The following is a 10,686-nucleotide window of genomic DNA, read 5'->3' as shown; positions in this document are numbered from 1 at the left end:
AGTCTGCGGAAACGAAGTCTGCGCACCGACGTTCCGCTAGAAAGTCATTCCGCGGTGCTACACATCACGTACAGCCAATGTACCCTTTGATGTTGCGTCCCTGTCATGTAATCGAAGGTACGTTATCGTTCTTTTCCCTGATGACTCCAATATGTACAGACAAAACCGTTGAAACAAAGTCGTTTAACTGGATTACCAACAGAACGTGAACTGCTCCGACAGCTAGCTAAATATGCTAACAGTGTTTATTTAGTTTTTGCTCGTTTTCTTGTTATCTTATGGAATGTCTGAACGTGAATCAACTATTTCATGTTACATTTGTATATAAATGTTTAAGAATGAGTGTGTTTTGGTTACGGTTGTCACTATTTTCTTTTAGCCAATAAACGATACAATGAATCCTTCTATGATCACAAGTACTCAATCGAAGGCCTTTACAGAATGTCAGTTTTACTATTTTACTTTCGTTGGGGATGGAGTTTGTAAATTGAGTGTATAATTTCCCCAAATTTGCCTGGTAACCAATTTTCCAAGAACGTTTCCCGCTATTTTTAATGACTTATCTCGCCATTAAACTATAGGCTGCCTTTCTTTTAAATAAACTAAGCGGGAACCAGTATTTCTGGAAGATTAAATATATGATTCCACCAGCATGAAAAGCAACTCACGAATTTCAACTGTCATTGGCATCTTGGACTCTGAACAGAAAAGCTGTGTGCAAAACCAATCAATGAACTTTGACCTATTCTTCATATTGCCACAGTGACTGTGACATGGCTGACCTACCAAGGGCTGTCAACCACCAGGACCTAGAGGACGCAAAACGTCCCGTGCTTATGGGTAGATATCATTCTGATTGTTGTGCTCAGGTTTGAACTGAGTGGTTTGACTCATATTCAGTTGACTGATCACACCAGATGCCGAGGAAGAAGTGCCTCAAACTGCTCAGAAAACTATGGATTTAGTATGTGAAGAAGACATGCAGGAAGAGACACAATCGAAGAATCCAACACACTCAGATGGTGCGGTATTTATATTAATAAATTATACTACTTTACATACAATGTGTTTTAGATGGGGTTGTTTTGGTGTTGAACTTTCTATCCAGACATAGTTGCATAGTAATAGTAATCCATCTCATACAGAGAATAAACCAACTGAAGACGTCGCGCATCCCACAGAAAGTTCTTTTCCGCAAGATGACAATGGACTGCTTGTGCGTGCAGTCAGTGATTCTTTGGAGGATGAACTTCAAGATCAAAGTATCAGAGAGCCTCTGATACCTGAGGAGCCAGGTCCGGATGTGGAAGTGGTTTCAAGTGAGTTAAATATATTTGCTGAGGAATGTGTAAGAAATGTATCAACACACTGTTTTTCTTGATATATTTTTTGATCAATCTGAAGATGAAGAAACAAACAAACTGGCATCAATCTCAGGAGATGGAAATCTTGAGCAAGTTGATGGCCCTGAGTCTCCGATCCATGAGGATTCTCAAGATGCTTTCAACGATACTGAAGTTCCAGGTGGTAAGAATGATTTGAAAATGATCTCCACCCTCTTCTCCGTATAAGATAAGCTCATACATTTATCATTTACTTCTGCAAGAGGTTGGACGGTGCACTGAGTCAGAAGAAGAAGGGCTGGAATTCTACCATCAGCTCTCGTCTGCACCGGAAACCTACGTGGGCTACCGAGGGCCCGTTGAAGACATTGGCCCGGTAACAGAAGAAACTGAAAGAATAGAAGAGGCTGGAGTTATTCGAGGTCTGCCATTCCATTTTTGACTAGTACTGTGAACTTATTAGAGTCTCACACATGAAGGTGAGTTTGATTTGTGTACACAACTGACTGATTTGTCTTGCAGGCAAAAGATTGCTGGCAGCTCTGGTTCTGGTGTTCGTCGCCATCTTGATACATCATCTCGTCCAGCCAAAGCCTCAAGAGAAGAAGAATTTGGGGCGAATTGATATCTTCCTCAGAGAGATGGAGCGAGCGCGGACTGAGTTTCCTCACCAGCGGGCAGACTTGTGGACCAGGAGCAGGATCCACCTCAAGAGGCACCTCCAGTCAGCACAACCTTCAGAGCCAGTCAGTCTGATCCTCACTGCTGGACTTCAAGCGAGGAGGACGCTGCGGTGTCTGTCTCAAAGCCTGGCCTCCGCCTACTCCACTGCGGTCAACGCCTCCGTCCTCCACATCGACGGGGCGAGCAAAGCCCACACGGACAGCGACACGGTCAAACTGGATATAGACAATCAGCTGCAGGGAGCCTTTGAAGGAAACAAACCTGTGGCTGTCATTCACCGTTTCGAGGAGCTGCCCCCAGGATCAACACTGATTTTCTATCGCTATTGTGACCACGAGAATGCAGCTTACAAAAACACTTTTCTTCTCTTCACCGTGCTGCTGAGCGAAGAAGAGATTCCACCAAAGTTTTCTTTAAGCATGGTGGAGGAGATGGTTGACGACCATCTGCAGAAGAAGTTCCTCACTGACAGTCATCCCGTGGCTTTTGACAGGATGGACCTGGACAAGTATGGTGGACTGTGGAGCCGAATTTCACATCTTATCCTGCCAGTGATCTCAGAGGACAGAATGGAGATGGCAGGTTGCTAACAAAATATACATGTTCAATACTGGACCTTCTAATCAAATAACACTGCGTCTATAAGGTACTCTCACCTTGACTACCTAAGTCAGCTGTTGCACTTGGAGTAATAATTTTTATCTAGTCATGGAAGACTCTTGAGCTATTTTCAACTGTTTTATTGTTATTGTACAGTGGAGTGAATGGCACTTTATTCATTTCAATTAAAAGCAACTTGTTTAAATGAAATGCTGAAAGGTGGTGAATGCTTGATGGTGTGGGCCATGGATGTACCTGTCATGTCTGTTGTTAGGAATTGTCATATTACACTGCATACATTTTAAAGCTACAGGAGGAAAATGCACTTCAAAATAGAAGTTAATATATTTTTTTGAAACGGTGACACTTGTCTGCCATCAACGTGGTGTGGTTTCTGGGGACTTCTGCCTCACCATGTGACTCTGGTTGAATGTTAAGTGCCTTCAAATCTAAATAAATGTTTCTCTCATCATCAGTGTCTTAAAGACAAAGCACGTTAAACCATCACATTGTTTTCATTCCATTTGTTCCAACTACGTAGGCGCTATCTCAGAGGTGGTTTCAAGCCAGGCTGACCCAAAATATGAGTAAAATTAAAGCCAAACCGCGCCGCACACCTTAAGTCATGGTTCAAAAAAAGTGAAATGTCTATTGCTGTCACTTCTGAGTGATGTCAGAAAAATATCACCACATGTACACACATTTGACTTTTATTTATTTTGATCGAGCTTAGTTATTAACTAAAAACCAAACCGCTAAATTCAGTTTGGACTTCAACTGGGCATGCTGACCTCTGGTTGTATTAGGTTTGTTTGCAACGGATCACCGAAAATGTTTTAAACTTGGTCTGCTACACAAATGTGCTATCATGAATTGTATTTTTATATCCATTTTAAGTTTTTGATACTTTTTAGCCATATTATTTTTCTATTTTCTAGCATAAGAAAATCACAGCCTTAACATGACATCAAGTTCATCAAATTTACAGATGCCTTCAATACGTTTCTCGAAAGATACGGTGACTTCCTAAGCATGCGTCTGCCTTAATTATTTTTTTTAATTATTTTTTAATAAAAATATAATTTTTTACTTTTATTATTGTATTATTTATTTACTTTTTTCATTTTACTTTTCAAACGACAACTTTGTTTTTGTCAGTACCCCAATGAATTAGGCTTAGAAAAAAATGGCTTTAAGAAGAGAAAAACAAGAGAAGAAGCGATGTGTGATTTTGCGTTTGTACCACTAGAGGGCAGTGGCATTTCAGCCAAACCGGAGGGTGGGCGCAGCAACAGGTTGTGGAATAGATAAAATAATTATGCATTGCGCTCCCGTCAACACGCACATGAGCAAATGAAAGATGCAACAAATGATTTTTTTTGGTTGATAATTGTGCTGGACTTGGCCGTGAAAGCCCTCCCCCAGGCCCCTCAGGTCGGTCCTCCCACTCCCACGCTGCTGCAGCTGCAGACACCGGGCGCTCTCGCGCGGGGAGGACGCGCTTCTTCTTCAGCACTTATCTCGACTCCGACAAACATGGCGATCTATCAGCTTTTTCCATCACTGGATTAACGTGTTTCGGCATGAGGGAGCCGCTCATATTCATAGCCAATTAATGAAGTGTAGACAGACGATGGTGTCTTTGCTGTGTGATCCTCGTGCCATGCTTCATGTATGTTTTGCCGTCGTCACGCTGTGCGTGTTTTTCTCACCGACCTCGAGCCGGGCTGAGGAGTCCGAGCCTCGGCCGCCCGAGGAAGACGCGGGTGACCGCGACAGCATCCTCTCCCAGGTAAGGCGCGTTGTCGCTCGCAAGTTGTCACATGAGCAAAACGAGCTGGTCAGCAACCTCCCCATCCTCTTCTCTCCCTAGCTGCTGGGTGATTATGACAAAGTGAAAGTCCTCTCGGAAGGTTCTGACTGTCGCTGTAAATGTGTTGTCAGACCCCTGAGCAGGAGCGCCTGCCGGCGGCTACACGAGGGTAGCGCGCCTGCGCAGGACTACTACACTGTAGAGACCATCAGCGCCGGCCCCGGGTGCAAGTGCGCATGCGTGGCGCCTCCATCTGCAGTCGACCCCTGCGAGGCGGACGTCAGGCTGAAGAAGCTGCAGGAGGCTGCGAGCAAAGACGTGAAGGTGAAGCTCTGTCCTTCACGCAGCTTTGGAACAAGTCTGCTGAAAGGACGCTGACGACAAGGACTGCTCTGCATTTGGTTCAATGGAGACGTCAACCACGCGTGTTCCTGATGTCGTTCACAGATGGTCATGTTAAGATGGTGTTGTGCAAGTTTTTGCATGTTTAGAAATGTGCAAGTTTATTTTCCAAAAATCAGTCACCATCAGGTGCTTGACTCTGGTGACAGGTATATAACCATGCGTTTTGCACATTTACAACTTTGTCACTGGCTCCCACTGGCTTTAGATGAACTGTGTTTTTCCATGAAGCTAGTTCGGATTTTTCCAGTCATGCGATACAGTTTGCGCTCTTTTATCTGCATTGCAATGGTTTTCCAACAATACTACTTGTTGTCGTCTTTTCTTTCATTGATTTTGCTGGTGGAGCCGCCACTTTTCCAGGGATTTAATGTTGGATGTAGATCTGTGATTTGCCTATGTGGAAGTGACCCACCATTTGCTTGGCGATTGCAGTTGTCCACAGTCCTGGACCTACTGGAAGGTTCCTTCTATGGACTGGATCTACTGAAGCTCCACTCCATCACCAGCAAGTTGGTCGGCCGTGTTGATCACATTGAGAAGGTGAAGTCCTGTAACACTACTGCCCCCTACTGTCCTTTGGAGCTCATTTCAATGAATCAGACTATTATTGCCATCAATGACATTTCAAATGCTAAATAGGCACTAATACTTGATAACCACTTTTGTTAAATGTATCTACAGATACAAATATTAGCCAATTATTTAATTTACCAGTTAAATGTTTTTAAAATAGTACTTCCATGTTCTCATCTTTTTCACAATGTTTATACTGTTCTAGTAAAATACATTGTTCGGGTCATTTAATATTGTTCGTATTTTCGTTAGTTTCCCTCGGAAATTCCCTGTGAATTTTCAATTGCCCATTTCAAAGTGAGCTGAAGGAAACCCCTTTGTCCCTGTTATTTATGGGCTTGGTTTGCAGAGCTGTGTGCAAGCTCCTCAGTGGCTCTTCTGGATTGTCAAATCGAAGTTTGGACACCCTGTCAAAGTGGTTTACAATGAAAATCTAAGAGATACTGAATCATTTTGTTGCCAGTCAAACTGACAACTGAGGTTTTCGCATCTATTTCACGGCTTCATCTCATTCTCACGGCTGCTGTTCATCATTCTATTTTATTAACAGGTTGTTTCTGTGAACCAAACAAGAAATGAGGCGACACTCACAAAGAGCCCCTCCAGTTTGGAAGAAACGACAGAAAACCCTTCGACAGCTGCTCCGCTCACTGCTCCTCCACCACTGCAGGAGAGAGCGAATGCCACCGGTGCGCCGACAACCACAGTCTCTGATCTCGAGGTGAGTCACATGTTGCTCTAAAACAGAGGTGGGCAGTTCAAGTTCCTAAAGGGCCACATTATAAACTGTGACTGTTGTGAGGGCCCAACATGGCAAAAGAAAGGCAGTGATGATTACAAACTGTGACGGAAAAAAAATCTCAAGTAGCAAGGACGAAATGAACCATAAAACGTTCAATGAAAGCAAGGATATTAAGAAGTGTAAATGTGGCATTTTATTTGAATAGAAGCTATCGACCAAACATTGAAGATAAAATTATTTCAAAATATGTTTTGAATTTTCTTTCAACAAAATTGCCAAATTGCCATGAATGTGTTATATTTACTGTTGAACTAATACTGGCTAAAATGGAAACAGGATAAAAAAAAATGACAGAAATGACAACTTATCAGTTGTAACTTATCAATTGTATAGTTTTAGCCTGACCACACAAGGGCCACAAAAACTCAGGCGAAGGGCCGCATATGGCCCCCGGGCCGCACTTTGCCTAGGTCTGCTCTAAAATGATTGCAGTTGCTACACCAAATACTGTGGTAAGTGTGAAGTTCACAATGTCAATTCAAACACACAACTATTTAAAACATAGTGGATTTCATGACGTGTTGCTTTATGAGGCAGAAAGTTACACAGAAATCGCGAGACATTCTGGTCCAGACTGAGAACACACCATCATCTCTCATCATATCTTATGTGAGCAGCCACTAATATCTGGATTGTTTTAGACCTATATGGCTCAAACCTTTAACACAAATCGTCACCTGAACTGAGAGTGTAAGAGTTATGGTGGCAGAGTGTGACATCCAAAGATGACTCTCTCTGTTGAAGACTTGTGACTGGTTGTGAGCTTTTCCTGAAATCCACCTCAACAAGACTGGAAGGTCTTATTTTTAAAACATCAAATCGGTTGCAGGTGCAAAGACTTGCTGAATCGTCGCCATCACGCACACTTGGTTCCAATTTTAGAAAAGAGGAACCATCACTGTCTGTTTCTTAGTTTGCATAAATGAAGCGGGACTAAAGAGAATTCATCGACTCCTTGTGCCGTCTGTGTTTATCACCAACAGGAGGTCATTGAGGAGAAGTTTACCGAGGACAGTCGGTCCTCCGAGCTCCTCAACGCTTCAGCTGAGGTGAAAACAGATGCAGCAGTGAATCAAAAGGAAGCGCCTCAGGTGACCAAGCCGGGTCCGAATGGGATGATCATCAGAGCAATGACTTTCTACAAATCAGATCCAGATCCAATGGTGGCGGACGATGGCGAGCCTGGAGAGAACTGTAAGTCAATCCACCACCGAGGTGTAGAAGAGACAAACTTCAGTCTCGGCCTCGGTACACTGGGCTATGACTTTCTATCTAGTTCAGATTGTGTGGCAAACATCATGAAATTGGCTGATTCCTTTCAGTTTTTGAGTACCATGGCTTCAGTGGTGAAAGTCCACTTGACTTCTTCATGGAGGAGAACCTTCTTCAACACAGAGCCGCCCGGCCCTGGGTCAGGGCGGGACCGCGGTCATTTCGTCCGAGGACGACCCAGAATTCCAAGTCAGTCAGTCAGACACGCAACACCAAGCAGGAGAGCATGAAAAGCGCCGGTGAGCAAGTCAGTGTCATGGAAACAACACAAACAGAAGCTCACACAGCAAGAAGCTCCGTGACGGGATCATCTCGTGCGAGTGCTGTGGATGGCGTGGTGCTGGACGGAGATGGGGACAAGTGGCCTTTGAACGACGACCCGCAGGTCGCCTTGTCGAGGGCCACGGCCAATGATGTGAGAACCACGACACACTCTAAAGGTCCCTCCACGGCAGCACCCACGCAGGCACCAACACACCCAGTGACTACCACGAGGAAACAGCTGAAGGAGCAAACAACACGTTCAGTCACCTCAACAACCATCAGCCCCACAACAGCAGCAGCCTCCTCCACGCTGGCCCACACCACCTCACCCACAGAGGCCGGCCTCACCACCCCATCAGCCTCGACTCACCGCTCACAAACCACAGCGTTGAACCAGTTGTCACCTCTGGCCAGCCCGGCCCGCACCAGCAGCGGGAGAAGGTACAGGATCAGCTGGGAGGAGGAGGAGGTTGGCGCTGGACTTCAGGGGACCGATGAGTCACGAGAGGAGGGACGCGTTGTGAAACGGACCGGTAAATATCTTCCTGTGAAACTTGTCGTTGATATCTTAGTGATGGAAAACATAACACTGTTTTGCACAATAAACACCCTCAACACTCAGGCAGTGAAGATGAAACAACACTTTTGTTCATTTTTTCTGCTCTAACATTCCAAGGATTTTAACCCTTCAAAACCAGTTGATGGTAACAAATAGTTTTCAATGAAACTATGTGAATGTGGAGGATTTTTTTTTTTCATAATTTTTCCATTATTTTGAATGTGTTGAGTAATTCAGTTTTGAGGATTTTTTAACCTTTACGTGCTACTACAATATTTAAAATAAAATCTATACTGTAGCTTATTTTCCATAAATCACACCTCACCTCCACTTGTCAGGAGGAGAACAATGGTCTGTCTATCCATTTTGGACAAGAAACAGGAAACAGGTGCTGGCGTGTCCCAGGTCTTCCCCACAGTACAGCATATGCTGGTGTGTTTTCATAGTGGCTTTAGAGGCGTAAAATTACTCCAAAATGCTTCTTAAAAATGCAGACTACTCACAGCGGTTAAATCTCTCTTGAAAGTGGAAACCATTGGTGGACGTGCATGTCTTGATCCAGTTAAAGAACAAGTCTGTCGTAGAAAACAGCATGATGTTCACAGCAGCAACAAACCTCATGAACTAAAAATAAAACTACAGAAGTGGGCGGAGCTATGTTAGAAGGCACTGTCTACCTTTAGAACTCCTCGAACTGTGTTACAGTATATGACATTGATGAGTTCGATTCTAGAGGACCCGACGATAAATACGAGTCACTGAGAGTATGAGCCCACCTGGATGTCACTCAAGTGTAGTTCTTTATTCATTATCTAGCGCTCGCTACTCCAAGAGCCCAGATGGTTAGAATCAAAACAAAACCCGCTAATTATTTTCAGGCTGATCTTCTTGCTTCCCGGTTCTTCCGCAGGGGAGTGTAAGGACACGCTGGCAACAATTTCCGAGCCAGTGACTCACAACACCTACGGCCGGAGAGAGGGGGCCTGGATGAAGGACCCCAAGTCCGACTCGGAGAAAATCTACGTGGCCAACTTCTACTATGGAAACAACCTGCTGGAGTTCCGCAACATGGAGGCCTTTAAAAGCGGTGAGAGAAAGTTGAAAGAATATTTGGGTCGCTTCAATTCATGCTGGCAAAAGGAAGGCATGAGAAAAAGCTTCATTTCTGAATCAATCGACTGGATCATTGACGCAACTGCCACAACACTCGGCTGCTGAAACGCCAACTGACACAAATGATGCCCTGCAGCCTCACTGTCAAAAGGTTTTGGGTTTGTTGCTCCGTGTGTGAATGTATTTTTGTTGTTTTTTTTTCAAGGTCGCTTCACAAACTCCTACAAACTTCCCTACAACTGGATCGGCACCGGTCATGTGGTCTACAATGGGGCCTTCTTCTACAACCGGGCTTTCTCTCGCGACATCATCAAGTTCGACCTGCGACACCGACACGTGGCCGCCTGGACCCTGCTGCACGACGCCGTGATCGAGGAGTCCTCCTCGCCGTGGGAGTGGAGGAGCCACTCCGACGTGGACTTTGCTCTGGACGAGAGCGGACTGTGGATCATCTACCCGGCGCTGGATGACGAGGGCTTCCTAAATGAGGTGGTCGTGCTGAGTCAGCTGAACCCGATGGACCTCAGCATGCAGCGGGAGACCACCTGGAGGACCGGCCTGAGGAGGAACCACTATGGGAACTGCTTCGTCGTGTGCGGCGTCCTCTATGCTGTTGACAGCTACGACCACAAGGACGCCAAACTGGAATACGCTTTTGACACGCACACGAACACCCAGATGAGCCCCAGGATGCCGTTCACTAACAACTACACCTTCAGCACTCAGGTGGACTACAACCCTAAAGACGGACTTTTGTACGCGTGGGATAACGGACACCAGGTCACGTACGACGTTAGATTTGCTTACGTAGAACCCAAGTGAGGGTGAGGGGCATCTGTAAATGTTCACTCGAAGGATTGTAGATCAGTCCACGGTGCTTGTATCGGATCGGATTTTTTTTATACCTAAAATAATAAAGAGCCTTATCTTGAGTGCACGGGTGATGTAAAATACTTCTAATAAAGGATGTTTGTGACGGATCTCAAAATGATGGAAAGAATCAGTTTCAATGTTTTGTGTCCAACTGTCGCTGTCCGGCCAACAATCGTTTCCCAATTATTCACCTTTTGGATGGACTTTGTTCCACTCAGACCTGCCTTTTATTTTCATTCCTGTGTCCAGTAGTTTCCCAACATTTTTAATTCAATAGAATGACAGCTGGGGAAAAGTTGGAAGCACATTTCCACAGAGCATAAAGGCAAGATCTCCGTGGAACTGAGAAGACGGAGGTTCAATTCTAGCTTGGTTGATATCCTCT

The 10,686-nt window shown here is 44.8% G+C and overlaps 2 protein-coding genes across 5 annotated transcripts; both read left to right on the top strand.

Annotated features, from left to right (window-relative positions):
• The first annotated feature begins 9 nt into the window (after window positions 1-9).
• Window positions 10-3,176, top strand: LOC128752731 (torsin-1A-interacting protein 2-like). Of its 2 annotated transcripts, none has more exons than XM_053854262.1 (7): window positions 10-117; window positions 764-840; window positions 918-1,022; window positions 1,146-1,319; window positions 1,405-1,524; window positions 1,607-1,765; window positions 1,866-3,176. In XM_053854262.1, the coding sequence occupies exons 2-7, from the start codon at window positions 774-776 to the stop codon at window positions 2,615-2,617; spliced, it is 1,377 nt and encodes a 458-aa protein (XP_053710237.1). In that variant the 5' UTR covers window positions 10-117; window positions 764-773; the 3' UTR covers window positions 2,618-3,176. The 2 variants fall into 2 exon arrangements, with proteins under 2 accessions (XP_053710237.1, XP_053710236.1); XM_053854261.1 differs by having other exon boundaries at window positions 1,405-1,527; window positions 1,866-3,175.
• Window positions 3,177-4,115: 939 nt separating this feature from the next.
• On the top strand, window positions 4,116-10,402 carry olfml2ba (olfactomedin-like 2Ba). 3 transcript variants are annotated; one of them, XM_053854258.1, is made up of 8 exons: window positions 4,116-4,419; window positions 4,572-4,764; window positions 5,278-5,385; window positions 5,969-6,139; window positions 7,204-7,414; window positions 7,543-8,289; window positions 9,226-9,402; window positions 9,634-10,402. In XM_053854258.1, exons 1-8 carry the CDS (start codon window positions 4,298-4,300, stop codon window positions 10,248-10,250), a joined length of 2,346 nt encoding a protein of 781 aa, XP_053710233.1. In that variant the 5' UTR covers window positions 4,116-4,297; the 3' UTR covers window positions 10,251-10,402. The 3 variants fall into 3 exon arrangements, with proteins under 3 accessions (XP_053710233.1, XP_053710232.1, XP_053710234.1); XM_053854257.1 differs by having other exon boundaries at window positions 4,501-4,764; XM_053854259.1 differs by lacking the exon at window positions 4,572-4,764 and having other exon boundaries at window positions 4,117-4,419.
• Window positions 10,403-10,686: the final 284 nt, after the last annotated feature.

The sequence above is a fragment of the Synchiropus splendidus genome, chromosome 1 (assembly GCF_027744825.2).
Source record: "Synchiropus splendidus isolate RoL2022-P1 chromosome 1, RoL_Sspl_1.0, whole genome shotgun sequence".
Taxonomy (NCBI): domain Eukaryota; kingdom Metazoa; phylum Chordata; class Actinopteri; order Syngnathiformes; family Callionymidae; genus Synchiropus; species Synchiropus splendidus.
The sequence above is the reverse complement of the archived record's forward strand: the minus strand, read 5'-3'. Positions and strand labels throughout refer to the sequence as shown.

Bases quoted from the DNA above. Each gene is read 5' to 3' on its own strand.
- olfml2ba (XM_053854257.1), top strand. From the start codon at position 4,243: ATGAAGTGTAGACAGACGATGGTGTCTTTGCTGTGTGATCCTCGTGCC. The intron at 4,420-4,500 runs GTAAGGCGCGTT...TTCTCTCCCTAG, and splicing joins GCGACAGCATCCTCTCCCAG to CTGCTGGGTGATTATGACAA. The intron at 5,386-5,968 runs GTGAAGTCCTGT...TTTTATTAACAG, and splicing joins GTGTTGATCACATTGAGAAG to GTTGTTTCTGTGAACCAAAC.
- LOC128752731 (XM_053854261.1), top strand. From the start codon at position 774: ATGGCTGACCTACCAAGGGCTGTCAACCACCAGGACCTAGAGGACGCA. The intron at 841-917 runs GTAGATATCATT...TGATCACACCAG, and splicing joins AAAACGTCCCGTGCTTATGG to ATGCCGAGGAAGAAGTGCCT. The intron at 1,023-1,145 runs GTGCGGTATTTA...CATCTCATACAG, and splicing joins GAATCCAACACACTCAGATG to AGAATAAACCAACTGAAGAC.